This window comes from Jatropha curcas, unplaced genomic scaffold (genome assembly GCF_041381405.1).
Source record: "Jatropha curcas cultivar XTBG-Jc1 unplaced genomic scaffold, XTBG_Jcur_1.0 HiC_scaffold_235_pilon, whole genome shotgun sequence".
NCBI classification, from domain to species: Eukaryota; Viridiplantae; Streptophyta; class Magnoliopsida; order Malpighiales; family Euphorbiaceae; genus Jatropha; species Jatropha curcas.
In genome coordinates, this window is record NW_028322423.1 from 14306 (window position 1) to 37041 (window position 22736).

The window sequence follows — 22736 nt, forward strand, 5'->3', positions numbered from 1 at the left end:
CAATGATTTTACATTTTTTAACTATCTAATAAGTATAATTGATCTAATTTTAGAAATTTAAATATTTAATAGAATTTTTTTTGCAAGTTAAAATATTTAATTAGTATAATTTTATAAATGAAAGTATTCAATAGGTTTAAAGTAAAAGTTGATGGTGCCATAAAATTTTTTATGTAAAATACATGGATGAATTTATGCATTGGGCTTATGAAAAATCTTGATTGATTCTTCACCCAATCCATTCCGTCCTGTCCCATACACTCGAATTCATGTCTCATCCCGTCGTGAAAAATTGAACGAGATGGGATGCAAATGTCACATCCTATCGTGAAAAACTAAACCAAATGGGGATGCAACTATATACTTATTGAAACGGGACGAGACGAGGATGTAACTCTATATCTATTAGAACGAGATTGATACTTCATATTATATGTTCAAATATTTTGATATGGAACTGAAAATTATTTAATTACTGTTCTGTCGATCCATATACACTCTTTATCTTAGAGCGCAACTGTGACATAAATTTGAAATTTGGGCATTGTAGGGCTAAGTTGATTTTGATTTAGGATATTTAGGATGGTTTAGCTTATATAGATTACGGATTATGGATAAAAGCTATTTTTCTAAAATATAAATAAATTATGCAGAGAAGTAGTACGAAAAATGGCAACAAATTCCTAGGCGACAACTATTGATTACATTTGTCCTTTCTTTTTTCTTTGTAGTTTGGTCTGATCTTATCCTCCGTGCCGAACTGCAGAACACAGGCCCCAGACGGAGACCGAGAAGGAGAAACCCAACAATCAACATATACGGTGGGAGAGATTCTATGCGAACCTAGGAATCCGCTAGATTTAGCCTTTGGATTTGGGCTATGGCTTAGTCGAAGGTGATGGCGACCACGTCATCGACGAATTCTGATATGCCACGTCAACCCTCCTTATGTTCCTCCCTCTCCACCCTACTCGCCGATCTCCAAAACCAAAACCAGGACCAAAACCAGTTCACTACTACCGAACAAAACCCTCTGGTTTCAACCGCCATGGATGATCTCTTAAAAAATATTTATTCCTATCCATGCGATGACCACTCGCCTCTTCCTGGATGCGCGTCCAAGTCCGTTGATGAGGTGTGGAAGGAGATCGTATCCGGCAGCGATCAAAAGAGGGAGGGAAATGAGGGGATAACTTTGGAGGATTTTTTGACTAAGGCTGGTGCTGTTAGCGAGGAGGACGTTAAAGGGGTTGGAGTTCCGGCTCAGATGGAGATGTCTGTAGGACCTTATAGTGTGGATATCAATAATCATGGGATGATCATGGCGGAAGGAGGAGGGAGAGGGAGACAGAAAAGAAGAGCTGTTGAGGAGCCTCCCATGGATAAGGCCACCCAACAGAAGCAGAAAAGAATGATAAAAAATCGTGAATCTGCTGCCAGGTCTAGGGAACGGAAACAGGTTTTCTTTTCTTCTTATTTTTTTTAATGTATTTTGAATTCTTCTATTGCTGAAAAAATTCGTTTTTTATTTTGTCTGTTGATTAGTTCTAGGAGTGCTAAAATAAATGTTTCTTTAGAATCATAGGATTTTGAGAATGGGAATTCTATCTTTGACTGCAACTCTTGGGCTTGGGCTCGGATAGGACTTTATTTTTCTCTGTGGCAAGCAAACTATTGAATTCAAGATCTCAATGTTTTATGGCCATTATACTAATATTTTTCAACTCTTTTTATCTTTGATTCTTGTGATTATAATTTACTTTACTCTTGATGCTTAGGCTCACACAATTGAGCTGGAGTCTTTGGTCAGAGAACTTGAGGAGGAGAATACCCGGCTATTAAAGGAAGAGGTAAATATTTTTCTTTGATTTCGGAATTTGCAGTCGCCCTTAGATGGTGCATTTGTTCTTATTTTGTTATACAGTTGGGTCCATTATTGGTGAAAATGGTGGGGGAGGGGACATTAACTTCTTTGAGCAATACTCAGTACAAGAAACAACAAATTGACGAAATTTTTAAGACTGGAAAGTTGATTAACAAGTTACAGTATGAGTATTTGTAGCATAATTATTAAAGCTGCAATAGGCAAAGCCATGGCACTAGAACACCTGAGTGGCATAAGGTGTACCGTATGAGAAAGCATATAATCATATACAAGATGAGTTTAATTATAACAACATAAAACATAGTAATAATTTTGAAAGCCAAACAAAATAGAATTATTTTTTAACCCATGATCCTAATTCAAGTAAATTAGAATAATCCATAATACTGATAGGGTAAAGAATTGGCCTAACATACAAAAATACCTTTTAACTCATCAACCTAGTGCAATATCACTCTAAAATGACCTTTGTGTCCTGGGCATTCCATTTTTTGGCACTTAGATATATTAGCAGCCCAAATGAGATTAAGGTTGGGGTTTAAAATAAAAAAAATATTTATGTGGCCCCACTTGACTGCATTGGGTTAAGTTAACCAAGGACAAAATAAATCAATATGCACCATTTTGTTCGAAACCCAAATCAAAATTTCTCTCTCTTCAGCCTGGCATTGCCCACTTCAGCTTGACATCACCCTATCAATCTCGATAGTCTTCTTCTCCCTGCTGTCAAACTCATCGCCATTGAAGCTTCTCTACATAGTAATGGTAGCTTAGACTGTAATTGAACCTAAATAATCTTAGTGATGAGAGTAAGCAATTTTTACCTAGCATCTTATATTTAATTTATAGCGCGTAGTTGTAAAAAACTGCATCTCCATGTTACCTCTTATGCCTACTTTTTCTATTCCCTTTCCATCACTCAAAGAGTGACCATTAAAATAATTAAGCCTCTCTCTAGCTTAATTTAGTTTCAAATGTCTCTCTCTGATGGCGATCTCTAAACTCTCTCTTTTTGTTTTCCATTTTTCTTACTCTTAGTTTAAGAATCAAAGCTCAAGTGGATGATAAAGGATTGAAGATAATGGCTGACTATGTACAATGATTTGTAAGAGAAAGGTGAGTTTGATAATGGATTGATAGATTTAGATAGTGACAAAGAAAATGTGAGAGAGGTGATCATAGATCTTTGTTTTGGAGAAGAGTTCATTATTATCTCTCTTGTGGGGCTCTGGCGGCTAATAGAATTCCTTGCCCTCCATGGTCATGTAGATCTTATTATACTCATAATTGATTCAAATCTAGACACTAGTAATAACCCTTATACCAGAGGCTCTTCTAGGATTACTCGTTGTAGAAGATGAAAAAGAGCCTTTGCTTATTCGGTTGTGGATTTGTTTGTTTGGGGATCTTCTTTTTTTATCTTTTGGATGATTAGTGAGGATCTGTGATATGACTAGTAGTAGTAATTTTTGCACGTGCAAGCTAGTAGTAATGTGATTACTTGCATTTTGCAAAATTTTTTTAAAGTATGTGGTTAAGTTAGTTAAGGTGGTTCAATGGGCGCCATAAAACCCTAACCCTAATTTCATTTTGGGGTGCTAAATATCTAAGTTTCCAAAACAATGGTGCCCAGGAGACAAAGGTAATTTTGGAGTGATAACAAATAAAAAAGTTTAGAGTACTTTTGTATGTTAGGCTCTAAAGAATTGAGCTGAAAAACAATTGTAATTGAAGAATGTGTTTTTTGAGGTTCTTGATTGGCTATGGAAGGATGGTTATAAAGCTAGTTTGTTTTTAAATATATGTTAACATCCTAAGATATGTTTGTATGTTGTATGATATGGTAACACATATAACACATATGGTAATCATCTTAAATTGAGGAGGATTGAAGACATGTGATTTATTTCATTAATTGTCATAATTTGCTATTGCCTTTGTCCCACCTCTTTTGGCCTTAAGTGAAGAAGTAGCAAGCTACACCTCAATGACATTGCTTGTATCTTAGGATTTGAGGTGCGAGGGGCTTGCCTATAGTGCCTTGCACCTGAAGTGCAACTTTAAAACTATAATTGATACACTTAGAGATCCAAAACTTTTAAGATATTGGGCTCATACAACTGGTCCCAACTCTCTCCAGTTTGGATTGCTTGTGGTGGAAAATTGACATTTGGTTTGGGTACTAAAAATGTAAGGGCAAAGGAAATGAAAAGAAATGAAATTAAGTTTCTCTTTAAGATGTTTTGGTCTCATTAAAGGAAGTTAAATTTACTTGTATTTTGTATATGTACTCCTTTTGTTTCTTTCATATTTGAATGGTATAGTAGAAACTAGAAAATCCATTTGACTTATTTCTTCTTATTCCCTTTTGAAATGGGAGGAAATAAAACACGACTTTTTAAAGGGATATCGAGAAGCACAATTTCTCTGGATTCTATTATTTTCCCTTCCCATTTTAACGCCCAAACAATGAAGAAATTAAGCCATTTTGGCAAAAGGATTAATGCTTTCCACAAGGATAATAATAAGTTCCCAAGACCTCCAATTAAGCCCGTCACGCCCGATTTCAACCACTAGAGGAATTGCTCGCTTTGGATCAAGCACGGTTTTGTCCCGCAGGTGAAATGAAAAACTTCCCAGGAGGTCACCCATTTTAGGATTTCCGTTAAGTGAGCACGCTTAACCTTAGAGTTCTTTCAACTCTTCAAGCCATTCTACCAAAAGACACTTCTGATGATTAGTTTTCTCCTTTTCGATATATGATCTGATTTATTTCTGTGTCCCGCATTCCACCACTCATAGCTAGCTTGCTATCCTAGAAGCTAGCCAGGAGCTTTGCTCTACCCGCCCTCTTAGGATTGTTTTGCCAGGTCGGGATGTCACAGGCCTACCAGCTTCCGCGTGGTTCGTCCTCGAACCATACATCTACTGGAGGTGGTCCGGCTCTGATGCCAATTGTCACGCCTGACTGCAACCACTAGAGGAATTATCCGCTTTGGATCAAGCCAGTTCCATCCCATACTGGATTGGTAAGACCTGCAAGGTTTTTGTCCCGCAGGTGAAATGGGGAACTTCCCAGGAGGTCACCTATCCTAGAATTTCCGTAAAGCGCGTATGCTTAACCGTAGAGTTCTTCCAACTCTCCAAGCCATTCCACCAAAGGCGTCTCTGATGATAGTTTTTCCTTGTTCGATATATAATCCGATTCATTCCTGTGTCCTGCATTCCACTACCCATAGTTAGCCTGCGATCCTAAAAGCTAGCTAGGAGCTTTGCTCTACCCGCCCTTTTAGGATCACTTTGCCCAGGTCAGAATGTCACAGAGCCATTTTGGCAAATGCTAGAAATTAAAATTTTGGAGGGTATTGGAGAAAAAGTAGTTCGAGTAAATATATAAATATCATAAGGATATATGAAGATGTAGTGACAAGTGTGAGAACAATGGGAGGGGAAAGAGTTCATAACTGCAAGACCGGGATTTGCCTTGAGTCTTACTTGTTACTCTAGTTATGAATGAGATAACTAATATTACACAAGATGTTCCATGTTAAATGTTATCTGCAGAAAATATTCTCCTAATGGATGAAACTATTGAGAAAGTAAATCAAAAGTTGAACCATGGAGAAGCACTTTTGAGAGGAAAGGTTTTAGGTTAAACAAAAGTAAGATAAAATACAAGCACTACGAGTTTGGCCTTAGTGAGAAGAATGAGGTGTTGAGATGGATGGTTTTATGGTACCCAAAGATAAGCAATTCAGATATTTGTGCTGTGTTTTTCAGAATTGTGGAATGCCATATGAAGATGTAATCCTCTAAACTAAAATTGGATGGATGTAATGGAGGATTGCTACGATGTGCTATGTGATAGAAAGATATCTAACAAAGGGCAAGTCCTATGGAATAATGGTGAGATCTACGATGTTATGTGGGAGTGAAGTTGGACTTCAAATGTCCAACGTATTAACAAGATAAATATTGTACAAATGAGGAGGTTGAGATGGATTTCTGGGCAGATAAGTATTGTAAAAGATTATAAATAACCACATTCGACAAAAGGTGCAAATAGCATAAGTTGGAGATAAGAACGAGGAAGGATGTCTGATATGGGTTGGTCATGTCCTAGTAGGCTTCCATGTCCTCTGGTTTATAAGTGTGTTACATTGATGATGGAGGGTGCTAAAAGGGAGTAGAGGTAAACCTAGAACCAAATCGAGGAAAGTTGTTTCAAAAAAATTTAGTACTTCTTGACATTAGTGCGAACTTGGGATTAATAGGCTGGAGCGGAAAGGATTCATATAGCTGACCCAAAATAGTTTAGGATTAAGTCTTAGTTGTTGTTGTTTGATACAATCATGAATGTATGACTTTGTAAGACTCCACTAAATGTTCTTCCAAAAGAAGCTCAATGTGTGATATCTAGACCATAACTCTTAAGTTTTTAAGGTGGTGTTTGATATTATCTTAATGTAAAATTTCCATGACATTTTGGTTTTAAATTATTTGATAATGCTTATCTACATGTTACCTAAAAGTTTCGATTAAGCTAAAATTCATTTAATCTGAGAAGTCAAAAAATTTAAATTAAAATTTGAATTCATTACAACCAAAACTTTGTCTTCTAAACAATTTAGTAATTTGGGAATTCTGCATTTCTATTCAGTAAATGCTTGAAATTCAGTTCTTAAATTTTTAAACACTCTATCAAATACCACCCAAGTCTAAAGATTCTTTTTTTTCTTGATTTTATTGTCATCTGTATCATTTTCCATAGGCTAGAGAAAACTCAACAATGAGCTTAAAATGTTATAGTAAGTAGCAAATAGATGATATATATTAGTGCATTCTTATTATTGAAAATTGAAAATTGGATGCAAACTAAATTTTGCATTATCAGTTGTTGATAGCGATGATAAACTCTTTAAAGCTTCCTTTGAACTTGGAATGAGAAAGTTCGTCTCTTCAACATTAGCTAGAGGCAATTTAAATCAACATCTTGTACAGTAAAGTTATTCCTTTGTCCCTTCTATTTTTCCCCATTTTGTACGTATAAACTCTTGCATTCAGAGCCACTATTAGATTTTTATATTTTGTCGAATCCATGATTGGATTTATTTTTTTCACTGTAGCAATTTGAATCTATTGGAAAATGAAAATGTTCCTAGATTGAGCAAATGGCAGAGAATCAGGCTAATCAATCAGCTCAATTGATTCTTTCCTTATTCTAGTCCATAAGACAATAAGTTCAAACCTCAAATTTAACTTCCATTTACCGGCAACCACCCCCAAATAATTTATTGTAATGTTGTGATGTTTTAGATGCATATTTTTTTGACTTTCTATTTAACTCATCATCCCTTTTCTTTATTATTATTCTTTCAAGTATGATAATTCAGCTTTTGAGAATTTACATTGAATAGTATGATTTAATTCTTGATTTGCAATTTGAAAATGAGGATTTGGATTCTCAATTTGGTTCTCATTTTGACAAATATATCTAGAGCTGCTTTGGAATTGTAGTTGGTACACTCTTTCACTATCTGTTAGTCAACTCCATAAAAATGAGGTTAGTTGCTCTTTTTCGAGGAATTTGATTCATGTGGGACCAATGAATCACACTTGTAGCATCTTTATTGCAGTAAGTAGCACACCATTTTTTTTATGATTTGTTACAAGTTATTTGAAGCAAAATCATCTTATATTTTCTTCTCAACATCACTTCATGTGAAGTTCCTTATTTTTGTGCTTATTTCTCTTGGGGGAACCAATTCCAGTACTTTTTGTAACTGAAAGCTAGCTGTTTTGGCTTTTTTGACTGCCAATTTGTTGCTTCTAGTTGCTGATTCTGCTTTTTTGACCTTCCAGCTTGCTATTTTGCTTTTTCTGCTTAGATGTCTTGTAGCTTTGTGCTGTAAATTTTGTAGTATTTCCTATCAAATGCTCCATTACCTCATTGCAGTTGCTATTTACGCCTTCTTTCTTCAATTCTTCTTAGTGTCCAACACATTTTTTCAACTCAAAAGGTATTATTTTTATTGTAACTAAAAAGGTGTAGACGTGTTCTCTCCATTCACTTATGTTAGTGAAGGACTGAATTTCAATCACGAAGGACATTAATTGCACATAATTAGTTTTTGGAACAGTTGAGTTATTTGCCTAAGCCATTAAGGATGTAGTTTTGTTGGAAAGTTGAAGCATTTGCCTATGGATGTTGGTACCTCACATGTGCAATTTCCACCATAGATTGATTGGCTTCTGTCTGCATAGTTATTAGAGAGGCACGCCCTTACTTAAGGCTCAAGGGCTTGTGCCTCAACAGTCCTGAGGTGGGCAACTTCACTCAGGCTATTGCCTCTGGGTAGATGCATGCACCTTTTTGCGTCTTTTTTTGCTCCTAAGGCTTGAGAAAGGCGCGCCTTTCTATTTTTTGTTTTCTGAACAAGTTACCTAGGGTTTTTTTTTTTATTTTTTTTATTTCTTATCTATATATATATATATATATATATATATAAGAAATAAAATGCAACACAAAAGCCGGTGATGTGGTTTGTGATCCAACCTCCACTCCTTCATCTAGCAGTCACTTCTTGCAATCTAGTCTTTAGCCCCATTCCATCCAGATATAACTCTTTCAATTTTTCTACCTATATTTGCTTTCTATTTCTTTCTTGTTTTCATTTTTTGATATACTCTTTTCTGCCTAAACTCTAATATCTCAAATATTACATATCAAATTGCCATTTTTTCCGGATTTATGTGTGTTTCCATGTCTTCTACTTTTTTTCGCCTTTTGTTTGATTGATATCTTAAAATATATTTTTCAGATTTATGTATTTCTATTCTTTTTTTTTTTTTTGGCGCTTCAATTCGCTTAGGCGCGCGCCTTCCTCTGGAGGTTAGTGCCTAGGCTACAGCAGCCCTTTGCGCCTTTAATTACTATGTCTGTTTGTAACCAAAGTTTCAAATATCGAGGAGAAGGTTTTGCTAATCAACTCCTCCATCCTTAAGGCATGCTTTAATGCAAAACATAAATGCAATTTCCTTGCAATCTTCTAATGGTGATTCTTCTTCATTTGCCTCCTGCAAGATGCAAATTCTGTTTCATTAAGCATAAGAACCTATATGATTGGCTTTTCCATACTTGAAGTTTGAAACATTGAGGTGTGATGTCAGTCTACTCTTTCCATCTTAATAATTGCCAGAATGCTGCTCACAACATAGAGGAGATTAGTGTTTAATATGTTCATGGGCTTGGGATCCGTCCCAACCCAAAAAATAATTCGACTTGTACATAAGCTGAGAGTTAATTACATTTACATCATTTGAGGTAGGGTGGACTTGGGCCTAGTTGGAAATCACTCGGCCTGACTTAGCCTTGGCTTGCTGGTGCACAGTCTGTGTAACACCTTCAACTGTGAAATCACATGTACAATGATTCGAGAATCAAACAATGTTCCCTCTTCTTCTGGAGCCTTTTCCCCCTTTACCCTGTTGCACCATGCAATTTTGTTTTATTGGGACTGATAGCTCATTTGACAAATCTTCTTCATAGTTGAAGCAACAATACCCCAGCCCTTAACATTAGCCCCACTTTTGTAGAATAATCATGAAGACAATTTTTGGGGTTGTTTATTGATAATTAAGGCTTTGTTGTGTTTGCCCCAAAAAAAAAAAAAAAAAAAGAACTTTTCTCGAGAATAGTGTGTGCTCTTTTTTATATTTGAGTAGTTACTTGGATAAATTGTTCGGTGGATACTGCGTTCATCAAAGGGAAACCTGGCCATTTTAGAAAAATGGACTTTCAGAATGGGAAGTATTTTCCACATCTTTCATAATCTACAAAAAGAGACTCACGTAAACATATACCTACTAGTCTACCATTGTCGGAAACCTCAACGCCACCCCTTCCATCAGCAGCCACCTGTTTCAATCCACAGTTTGCTCCCTCTTCTTGCAAATTTTATAACATATCAATTTTAGGTAGAAAAATTATTAAATTATTTATTGAAAGAAAAATTTATGCTATAAAGTGACTGCAAATGCTAGATAATAATTGATTTTAAGTATGTACAATCAAATAACTGTAAATAAGTTATTTCTAAGAAAGTGTTTTCTTAAGAAAATATTTTCTAAGTATTTTCATTAAACTCATGAAGTTTGAGAATGAAATCTAAATAATTTTCTAAGTAGTTTCTTCCTTAATGGGTCTGACTTCGTTGATATCTGGATGATTTTTTCCACAACTTTTATATTTTATTTTCATTTATTCAAAGTTGACTAAGAAATTAGAATTATACTTGCAGGTGGAGAAGAACAAGGAGAGATATAAAGGGGTATGTTCTATACATTCTTATGTTGGCTATAGTTTTTGCTTACAAATTTATGGGGATAAAGTCCAAATAAGCCCTTAAACTATTGGTGCATTTTTATTTGTTATTATATGCAATTCAATTCCTTAAGAGATTAGTTTCATCAATTAATCCCAAAATGGAAAATATGGGCTGAGTTTACACAAACTTCTGCAATTACAATACAGTTGATGAAGAACTCACTCCTTTTCTTTAATTTCTTGTTTATTATCTCCATGCAAGCAAACAAAAAGGAAAATGATATAAGGAAATGCGCTTAAATTCTGTTGCCCCATATTTCACCAATAAACAAATGAATAAAAAGAAATAAATTCAAATTACTGAACTCACAAATCTCATGCAGAGACCAAGAAAACAGTTTTTGTTACTTTTCATTTATAAAATAAAGGACCCGTATGCATTGTATATGTTTCTCACCTTTTGTCTTAGTTATGCTATCCTTTTGTTTTTATTCGTCATTAGCTTTAGGTATCAGGTTAGGTGGAGGATGGCTGGAATCTAGAAATAGAAGAGGTTGAACTGAAATGGTTGATTACAGAATGGATGGATGGATTGCTGTGGAATTCTTGCACATGCTAGCTTGATTGGCCATGTTGGGGTTAGTTACATGAATATAATCTTTCACAATCTAATGTGGAGGACATATGGAAAGCAATGGCGGGTTGCCTCAAGAAAGTGGCAAGCGAATTGCTAGGTGTATCTAAAGGGTTAGAGCCTCGAGTACAAGATTCTTGGTGGTGGAATAATAATGTACAAAAAGTCATTAAGGCAAACGAAAGTACTATAGAAAATTGCCGAAAGCATCTAGTGATGAGGCCTCTGAAGAATGTAAGAGAGCAAAGAGAGAAGCTAAAGACAGTTAGCACATTAGAGATAAAGCATTCGCATACTTGTACCAAAAGCTGAGAATAAAAGAGGGGGAGAAGGATATGCACAAGCTTGCAAGGCTGAGAGAGAAAAAGGGTCAGGACTTAAGCCAAGTTAATGCATTAAAGATGATTTCCATTAGGTGTTAAAAGGAGATACAGGGATTAAAGAGAGTTGGAGGTGCTATTTTGATCAGTTATTCAATGAAAGCCACAAGGACTTCACGGACCTTCATGCCTCAGTGACAAATAGAAACCCTAGGTATACTCGTAGAATTAGACACAATAAGGTCAAGGAGGCATTGAAGCATATGAAGGTCCGTTTGAGCCCATATGAAAGTTGGGCTACTTTAAGATTTGCTTTGAGCCCATATTTATTAGTAATGGATGAGCTAACTAGTAATACATAAGAGGATGTTTCTTAGTGTATGTTATTGATAGATTATATTGTCTTGATTGATAAAACTATGAACGATTAATCAATAGTTGAAACTATGGAGGACTCTTGAATATAAGGATTTTAAGCTAAGCAGAAGTAAGATGGAATACATGGACTGTGATTTTGGTTTAAGGAAGAAGCAGGAAAGTGAGGTTAGATTAGATGGTAGGTTGGTGGCTAAGTCCAAACAATTCAAATGTCTAGACTCTATGTTCCAGGAGGGTCTCACAGATGATGATATTTTTCATAGAAGTAGGATGGATGAAATGGATGAATGCTATAGGTGTACCATACGCTAGGAAGATATCTAACAAGGTGAAAGGTAAGTTGAATAGGACGGTGGTAAGACCGGCAATGCTATGTGGGAGAGAATACCGAGCATTGAGTGACCAACATGTTCAGAAGATTAATGTTGAGGAAATTTGAATGCTAAGATGGATATGTGGTCACATAAGGTTGGACATTAAAAATGATCATATTAGATAAAAGTTACAAGTAGGAGATAAATGAGAGAAGGACGTTTGAGATAGGATGGTCATGTTATGTAAACCCAACATGTTTCAGTTCATACATGTGATACTTTAGTGGTGATACTGCTTAAAAGGGAAGAGGTCAACCTAGAACTGTTTGAAGGGAATTGTCGCTAACGATCTACCATGAACATTAGTAAGGATATAGCTATGAATAGAATGGACAAAAGATTCATATAACAGACCCTAGTTAGTTGGTATTGCGTATCTTATGCTTTGCTCTGTTTATTAGTTTATCAAATAATTTAAAATTAATATGTCAAAGATGTTAGAGATCTTCTTTTTGAAATTTTTTCTCCAAAAGGTACTTAGAAATATTTTCCGTTTATAATTTGCTTTGTAGTGCTATTTTAAATATTAATTTGATCAGTTGATATTGCAAACAAATAATTCAAGTGGCGAACCCAACTAGTGTGAGTCTAAGTTATTGTTGTTGTAATCTAATTTTGTGTAACTGTCAATTAGGGGCTAAATCAGATACATGCAAAGTTTATTTGTGGTTACGACAGTTTATGCAAGGGGTTCATTTAAAACAAAAAATGGTTTAATATAATTATAGTTAAAATTTACAAATATTTAAGTATATTAAAGTTTGCAAAATATTTAAGTATATTGTTAAATCAAGTTTGAAATATAACAAGTTCCTGAATTATTTATCTACAAATTACTATTACACATATTAGAAAATAAATTTATTATTAAAAAGTGGAATATCAAAATTCAAATTAAATATATGAAAAAATATTTTTTATTAAATTTGTGCATAGTATAAGCATGTATCTGATGTTATCTAATTTTTCAGTTTCGAAATGTATTTCCCTCCTTGTTTATGAAATGGTGCTATGGTTGATTCATACATTACTCATTTTTTTCAATTATTATAACTTCATTCACAACAAATTTTCCTTTGTTAATTAGTCACTGGAAAAGAGTGAGAGACAGGTAGAGATTCCATTCCATAATGGGTATCATAATATGCTATGTACATGCCCTGTATCCTGAACTACTGCAGTCAGGTTTCTTATGACCTAGCAACATCTTTATCGTAGGAATGTAATCATGTTTTTGGATTTTGATACTGTCCCAAGTGCTTCTTTTGTTGTTTGTGTTTTCCATTTGATGTACATCAGTAATGGCTTTATATAATAACTTGAATGGATAATTTCATTAAGTTCAAAAAAATGCGGTTGAGTTCATCTTTTTATGTAATGTTTACAGTGGTATAGTTTGAATACATAACAATATAAGACTCTCAATTCCTATTTTTATCTCCATGAAAATCTTGTGTATGGTGTAAAGATTAAGGTATCTCTTATAGATAGGTTCCATTCTGACATGATTACAGTTAAAAAAAAATGTGTTTGGTATACAATTTTTCTAAGTTCTTAATAGTGATACCCGATTTACATAATCTTCATGTTAAGTTAATACTTGTTATATAGGTTATGAATTCAACTGATTTTGTCAACCACAAAGAAGATGAAGAGGAAAAACAAAGATGTTTGTAGTATAGGGTAGCCTCATTTTCACTCCTCCTGAAGCCTTGAAGGAGTAAATAAGAGTCAACTCTTTCATACCAGGCTCTGGGAGCCTGTTTGAGACCATATAAAGCTTTTTTAAGCTTGTAAATTTTCTTCACTTCCGTTGACTACAAACCTTCTGGTTGGTGAATGTAAATCTCCTCGTCAAGTAAGCCATTCAAAAAAGCAGACTTCAGATCTAGATGAAACACTTTCCATCTGTTTTGTGCTGCAAGTGCTAATAGTAACCTTATATATTATGTCTAGACACAGGAGCAAATGTATCTCCACACTCCACTCCGGCCAACTGGGCATAGCCTTTTAACGACTAACCTTGCTTTGTATTTGTTGACCATGCCATTAGCATTGTACTTCGTTCTAAACACCCATTTTACTCCAATCACATTTCTGCCCCATAGTTTTGGGGTGAAAACCCATGTTTGATTTTCTCAATCGCTGCAATTTCTTCTTTCATGGCTTGCTTCCATTCTTCATGCATTGCAGCCTCTTGATAACTAGTGGGTTTGAGTTGCAATGTTGCAACTTTCATATATCTCTAGTAATGACTTTGTTTTAAGGATTAGTGACTCGGGATCATTTTCTTTTGCAATATCAACTTCACTAGTTCTTTCAATTTCTGCATTGGATGAGTCAGATTTAATTTATTCCTTCTCACTTTCAACTTTTCTTTTTATCAATCCCAAATTGCCATTTCATCAACTGTCAAATCTCTGCAAGTTACTACTTTCTTGGTGCTGAGATTGAAAACTCTATACCCTTTGGAGTGGCAGCGTACCCCAAAAACAAACACACTTTTGCTTTTTCATCCAACTTTCTTCGCTTTATACTTGGAATATGAACATAGCAGACAGAACATAAAACCTTTAAATGTTTGAGAGAAGGTTTTGATTCATGCCAGGTCTCAAGTGGAGTTATTCCTTTCACAGATCTAGTGGGCAATTTGTTGAGGATATACTGAAGTAAAACTGCTTCAGCCCAAATTGCTTTCGCAATTTCTTTTCTGCTATCATACACCTTGCCATTTCTACAACTGTCCTATTCTTCCTCTCAGCTACATACACCATTTTGTTGAGGAGAATAGCTAACTGAAAATTGATGCTCTATGCCCGACCTTTGCAGAAAAACTGTGAAATATTTGGAGCAGCATTCTTTCCCATTATCTGATCTCAGAATCTTCAACTTACTCGCCACTTTGATTCTCAATCATGGCGTTGAAATTCTTGAACATGTCAAAAACTTGTAACTTGCAACTGAGGAAATCAACCCATGTAAATTTGGTAGAATCATCTATGAACAAAATAAAGAATCTGCTTTGGTTTAAAGATGGAATATTCATGGGACCACAGACACCGGTGTGAACTAGCTGTAGTTTTTTCGTCACTCTCCAAGACTGATTGACTGGAAAGGCTTGTTTATGCATTTTCCCAAACTGAAATGACTCACAAATACGCTGCTAACATAAATCTTAGGCGGATCAAGCACATATCCATGAATTTGCATAAATTTTAATGAGTTTAGGTTGAAATGATCTAATCTCTTATGCTATAACCATGTTTCGTTAGAACTACAACTTAGAGCATGATGATTCCCATGTTTCAAACAAATGGACAAGTATTGTCAACTACTTTGACTTCAGCTATTTCACGTCCATAAGGATTAGAAATAGTGCAAGAGGTATCTTTAAACTCAAGAGAGTAACGATCCTCAATGGCTGAAATTTTGGCTTCAAACTTTTCTGGTAATCTAACCAGAATTTTTTCGATCACCTTAGAATCATCAAATTTTTCTCCAAACAATCTAATCTGATTCACCAGTTGCATAATCCTAGAGGAGTCGTCTTTCACCATTTCACCTTCTTTCATTTTTAACATTTCAAACTCCCTTTTGAGAGTAAACAACTTCACTGCCTCAACTCTCTTATTTCCCTCAAATTCTTCTTTCAACTTGTCCCATGCCTCTTTAGGTGTTTCATATGCCATGATCCTACAGAAAATTGCTTTAGAGACTATTGAATGAATGCAAGTCAAAGCTTTTGGTTTTTTTGCTAAATCTTCCTCATGTTTCTTCAATTGAGCAATGGTTGGATTTTCTCTTAACGGTGGTGGTTCTTCATCTGTTTCAACAACTTCCCATAGAGACATTGCTCGTAGGTAAGCCTTCATTTTGATGGCCCAAACTTGTTAGTTTCCTCCAGAAAACACTGGCGGAGAATGATGCAGGGGAAGATGTAGGACTAGGATTGCTCCTGCACCAGAGAAACTGGAGAAAAACTATATCTTGACATGGAGGAAAAAAAAAAAAAAAAGAACTACACAGCCCTTAAAGATTAAGAAAGCTCTGATACCACTGTTGAAACTGAAAATATGAAAAAGTAAACTTAGAAGATGAGAGTAGAAGACGAGAAGGAATTCTTGAAATTTGCCATTTGTTTGCTTCTTTACAAACATCTATTTATGGATGCTTCTTGATAAGAATTACAATAAAATCAACACACAAAACTAAAAGATTTGAAAACTTAATTAATAAAATACATTGTATCTAAGTAATGTATCTAGGATAAACTGATTATTTGGATTCATGAACCTTCGAATTAAAAGTCTCATCAACTTCTAACAGTTTCTATATATGTAAAACCATTCTGCCTCTGATTGGTGTTTGAGATTTCCATCCATTTGCAATGTGCTCTTACTTTATCCATTTCTTCTTAAATGTTAGTATCTTTTTGCACATGAACTGAATATTCTAGGTATAAAAGCAGTTCCATGTAACTTGTGTGCTTAGTCCCACTGTTTGGACTGCTTTTGAGAAAAACAGGCAGAATATGTATTCACCTCTGAACTTTGTTATTTCATCTTATGTCACCCTCAACTTTTTTCGACCTATTGAACATTTCAATTTATAAAATTACACTTGTGAAATTCAACTTGAGAAATTAATTTGTTGAACACTTCAATTTTACAAAATTGATCAATTAAACACTTACTATGTTCTCGAAATTCATAATTTTAAGGTACGACCTCTTAAAATTAAAAGTGTCATAAAGTTAAAGTAAGAAAGTTCAGGTAAATTTATATATTTGGCCTGAGAAAAACATTTTGGTGAGAATGTATATTAAGAAGTCATTAAAACTTTTTGAAGTGAATTTTATATATTTTGGTCATTGAAGTTCTAAAACTACTACACACTGGTTTAAGACTGTTTTTCAGATGTTCTTCAATGTCAAACAGAACTTAGGGGTTTTGTGAACTAAGGTTTCATCTGGTAGGTGTTGGGGATCCAAACCAAATCTAAGCATTGTGTTGTGTACATGAAATCTGTGGCTCGTTGCTCATTCAGCATTACCTGTTCTTTGTGGGTCTAACTGTTTTTTTCAAAATGCAGCTTATGAAGAACCTCATTCCAGTTGTTGAGAAGCGAAGACCACCACGTGTTCTTCGTAGAGTAAATTCTGTGCGGTGGTAGATACAGATCTGAGCTGTTGATTATCAATATGATCATTTCATTGATTGTCATCAAGTTATAGAAGTTATAGAAGTTATACGAGGATTGATTAGAGGAATCAAGAAAAAAAAAAAAAAAAAAGAAAAAAATGGAAGTGGAAACATGTTCGGTGATTAATTTACTTGTGGTTATCTTTTGAGTAATTGAGGTTTCTGGTTTGAAGTGAGACTGAAGGGAGGTGAGTTCAAGTAATCTTATGCTGGAGAGGAATGTTCTAATTGACGTAGATTTCTGGTTTTTTCCCCCTCAAACCAGGCAGAGAGGAATTAGAAAATTGGCAAGTAAATTTTATAAAATGCCTATGTATCACTGTAAAGCTGAAAGATTGATGTAGTTGTGAAAATCTTCCTCTTTCTCATTTATCAACCAATTGAATTCTTTTTGACATGTTTAGCTTGAAAAGAAGATATTTTACTCCTGAATTAATTACATGAAGTTTAATATTATTTTACTCTTGTAAAATAGTTCTATAAATTTTTAATATATAGAAGGGTAATTACTGTTTAGTCTCTGAGATTTGCATGATACTAATTTTTTTTTTCTTTTCCTTTTGTAAATTATTATTTTATCTCTAATATTTGCATTCGTCCAAGGAAATAATCTTTCAATCAATAAAAATATCCCGTAAATTTAGCTGCAATTTCTGTTCCTAAAAAGATAAGAAATTGTAGCCAAATCTTGTGAATCTAATAATTCAAATTTTTGGGATTTTAGAGCCAGATTGGGGTTTTTTTTTTTTTTTTGTTTGTTTTTTCAATTTTCTTAGCTTCCAAACATTAAAACCCAATCCGGAAAAAAGAATTAAAAGCTTCTGAAAGTTAAAAACAACTCAAAGAAGTAATAGAGATATTGAGAATTGCAATTATAATTATAATCATTAATAAATCTCTGATCTGTAAATAATCTTGATCTTAGAAGCGATAAACCTTTTATGACAAGCCAATACGTTGAACTTGGATCAAGATAGAAGGCTCAATCCTTAGTTATGAAAAGCTAGTTAGTACACATTCGCTTTTCCATCTCAATATCCAAATCCTAATCTACCGTAGTAGTCAGTTGTTGACTTTAACTGTAATTGTTATTAAAATTTGACCAGACACCAACATCCATCAGTTATTAGCAACCGACATCAGTTATGGATTGGTATTAATAGCTAAACCAAACAGATCCCTAGTATCATCAAGCGGAGGAACTTCTTCCGGTGTGTGAGAACTAGCAACATTTTCGTCATGGTTTTCTCATTGCTAGCTTAAGAAACATTAGGAACGGAGTTTGATGGCAACGCGGGCGTAGCGACCAACTTCAATTGTTGCATTAAGGTTTTGTCAGTACAGAGTAGACATGAACAATGTTTGCTTCTAAATCAAAATCAAATCCGTCTTCAGTTTTTAAACCATAATCAAAACTGCGTGACTATAGTTTGGTTTTGATCCTTGAAATTGGAATTGATGATTTCGGTTTAAAATTGACAGTTTTGGTATGAAACTGTAAAAAATTGGTACTAAAGACATTCTCAAGTTTTTTTTTTTTTGTTTTAATGTATTTTCTTAAAAAAATTTCAAGACCTTTTGTTAATTTTGGTATTTTTCAATACTAATTAGTATTTGTGCATGTTAAAACTGAAAAAAAATTGAAATAAGTTGTTTAATTTCGATTGCCAAATTGAGACAGAATAAAAATGATGATATCAAAACTGTCCTAAAACCAGCTAAGAGAGGTTTGATTTCTATTCTATCATTCTTAGAAGTTTAATTTACTGTCTTTGAATGACTACGTGTATAAATTTGCTCTTGAAATTTACGCGTTTAACTTTGTGGCATCCTCAAATTTACTGAATCTATTATACCGTTGGAGTTGTATTTTTCAATATTAACTATGAATTTTGCGCAAAAAGAAACTGAAAACACGTTCCAATGACGTGTCACATAAAGAAAAAAATGTCATATTGGTGATGAGTGTTGAATAAAAGAAAAAAAATAAAAAATTACTATTCCGTCTTTGATTTTTGATCAAATTAATAATTTCATTCATGTATTTTGGCTAAATTATTCGGATATCTTTGAGGTTTGCTTCCATCTCAAATGTAGTCCTTTCGTCCAAAAATATTGATTTTCCATTAATTTTATATGAAAAAGACAAACCCATATTGTGGGACCCAAAAAATATTAAAAAAAAAAGAATTTTCTCAATCCTATTTTACAATTGAAACACATTGTTTATCGCATTTAGGATGGCATCACAGTTCTCTTGTGCCCCCAACCCAACTGCAGGTAAATCATTAAATATACCTCAAACTTTGTATGTTGTAATAATTTCATCATGAATCCAACTTAACCCCTTAGGCATCCAACTGAAATTTTTTGTCACAATTATACCTAAAATCGGTCAGAATTAGTGAATAAAAATATTAAATATGGGTCATACAATTTATATTTGAGTTAACTTAACCCACACAATGAGTTGGTTAAATTATATTAAATATTCAAAACTTTGGCAATCGTAACAATTGCATCCCAAAATAACCTTAACCACTAAGATACTCCAATTTTAACTTTTTATCACAACTACACTTCAAATTCAAATTATAGCAAATATATTGTTATAATTAGAGGTCGCATTCAATTACAATTTCACCTTAGATTCAAATTTTATCTTATTTAATAGAGCAAACCCTAAATTACTAGAAAAGAAGTGAAATAACTCGAAATTTCAATTTTATAGATTTTTATTTTAAAAATTAATTTTTAATTTCAACCAATGGGATTATATAATGAAATTTAAAAGCAAATATTTATTATTACTAAATCAGACCTATAAACCAGTTGGAAATCTTCAAACCGGATGAAAAATCTACAAACAAATGAAAACCAAACTAAACGGCTGAGTTGGACCAAATCAGTTCGAATCGAACCAGAATAACCCAGAAACCTCTCTTTCTTTTATTTTCTTCTTCTTTCCTCCTCTCTGACTCTCAGCGGCACCGATCTCTCTCTCTCTTTGATTTTTCAGCCACCACCTTGGCTGACCGGCGTTGAACCAATTGCCGCCATCTCCTACTCACCATCACGCCGCTGGTCTCTTTCTCTCTCCCTTTCCTTTCTGTTTCAGTGCTGCGAGCAAGAGGAGCTGCGACTTCGATCGATAGCTCGCTCCTCTCTTTTTTCTTGTTTTTCCGGCGAGCTTTGTGTGAATGGTCGATTGCGGTTCTTCTCCATTGACGACGCAGCTTGAGGGATCTCTCTCTCCCTCTCTCCTCTTCCCACGAGGCAGCAGAGAAATGTTTCTATGCCTCTGTCGCCAGCGTGGTCCTGTCGTTTTCCGGCGAGACTCATTGGAGGCTAGCCGATTTGTCCCTTCCTCGCCACTGACAGTTCTGTCAGCCATCTCCAATTGACTTTCCGACGAGCACAACCACTGTCTCCGGCCAAGCAATTTCCGACAGTGTTGTGTTTTGGGTATTGGAACCAATTCTGATTATTTTCTAGAAAATTAATTAATTTCTAGTTGCTAGCTAATTTAATTTTGGTATTTTCCTATATATTCCACAAATATTGATTGGATTAGAAGCTTTAACAAATTAAAGCAAATGTTAATTGCGGTTATATGAATTAATTAAGAATCTTAGTAAGTGTGGATTTATGATATAAGTTTTAGATAAATTAAGTGAAACATATCAAGTTGATTCTTGATCTTGAGAAATATATACATTTAAGGAAAAAGAGAATTAGAAGCGAAATGAAATTATATTGGACCATAACTTTATTATATATCAATTTAAGATGTGTTGACCATAAAATAAGTAAGGAGTATAAGTAATTAAATGAAAAAGGGATGAAAGTATAATTAAATCATTTTGGACCTTAGTTTCATTATATAAATATATTCGTTCTTTAAGGAGAAATTAGTTCCTTAAGCTAGTGATCATTACGGATTAAGAATTAAGTAACGAAATAAATTAAATATTTAACGAGTTATCTTGGAGACCAAAAAAAAAAAAAAAAAGGTAATCTAAGAAAAGGAGAATTGATTGATGGAAGGGTAATAGTTATTTTAAAATTCGGATTATGTTATATGAATTAAGAAGATAATGAATTAAGTTATATAAAGATTTATTGCTTGATGTCTAGTTAAGAAAGTAACTGAAACACCTCGAATTTTTATTTTTAAAACTTTTGAATTTTTTTATTAATCAAAAATCAGAAAATTTGATTGTGTGGTCTACAAGTATAGCATAGTCTCAATTCGAGCCCAAATTTTGCGAGTTGGGCCCAAGCCAAAAAATATATTATTGGAATTTTCGATTTGAGAACACTTAAAATTTTCGAAAAAAAAATGGAACTCCAGTTGCTAATCTATTATAAATATATGTGTGACTATTATATAAATTAATTATCCCAAAATAAAATATCATTATTATTATTGTTTTTTTATTATTGAGTAAAATGAGGAAATGTTTAGGAACATAACTAAAATAATTAAATAAATCAAACCAAACCCGAGAATCAAGCAAATTGAGCCAAATCATTGAATTACACTAAATCGATTCGAATCGAATCGGAATGGTCCAGAAGCTCTACATTTTTCCTTTCTTTTGTTTTTCTTATCTTCTTCTTCTTCTTCATCCATTGCGCAATAGCCCCCTCCTCCCTCTCCTTCCCGTTTTCCGGCCAAACGGCCATCATTTTTGGCAAGTGAGGACTCTAAGCTTAAGAGCTCGACGAGACAATCACTTCGGTGGCCTCGGTTCGTGTGATAAGAGCTTGAATCGAGAGAGATCGCGATTAGAAGGCCGCGTCACCGTGTGATGGAGTTTTCTGGCAAAATCTCGTCATTTCCGTCGACTTAAGTGCTGGGGGTGGTTTCAATCGACTCCTCTCATCCACATGAACGTTTCCCCTCCACTGATTTGCGATTTCACTTGAGTTTTGAGGAACCACCATGAACGGCTGTGAGGGGCGGTTTTCAAGCCCGTTTCGGCCAACTAAAGGGTTGATCTCACTAAACCAATGATCGAAATGGACTTCTTAGTGGATTTTGAGTTGAATGGTATGATCGTGTCTAAATTCTGGTCGGTTCTAACTTTTCCGGCCAGCATGCGCGGCGCCGGCAGCAGTCCGGCGACCGGCCGGCGAGGCACAAAAAGGAAAAATCTTCCTCTCCTCTTGTGGACTGTGGATCCGTCGTTTAGTTTTCAATCGGTATACTCTAAGACTCAATTCGCAATTTTTCGTATAAATTCTGAATTAACTAATTAATGAATTTAATTGAGTATTTAAGTAAATTAAATTGAATATTGCTAAATACATTTCATGAATATTAATTATAATTAGAAGATTTGATATTGAAATGAGAATTCTTAGCTAATGTTTATGTTGGTTAACTTAGGAATTTTATTAAAATATTGTTAGAGGGAAATTAAAATCTAAGGCTTAGACGAGTAAGTATAATATAGAAACTACCAATGAGAGCATCTGTATTTGACATGGCGAATCAAGTTTTATATAAAATGTATAGTTATTTGGTAATTAGGTATAGAATACTTAATAATACCGTTGAAATATGCTCGAAGGCTATGATGACTTGTTGATTAGTTGGTTTGGAGTTACTA

General features: G+C 34.3%; 1 protein-coding gene across 1 annotated transcript; it reads left to right on the forward strand.

Annotated features, from left to right (window-relative positions):
• The first annotated feature begins 644 nt into the window (after nt 1-644).
• Nucleotides 645-17634, forward strand: LOC105630069 (G-box-binding factor 4). The gene is made up of 4 exons (XM_012211753.4): nt 645-1459; nt 1779-1850; nt 10186-10215; nt 17009-17634. Exons 1-4 carry the CDS (start codon nt 899-901, stop codon nt 17087-17089), a joined length of 744 nt encoding a protein of 247 aa, XP_012067143.1. The 5' UTR covers nt 645-898; the 3' UTR covers nt 17090-17634.
• The last annotated feature ends 5102 nt before the right edge of the window (nt 17635-22736 follow it).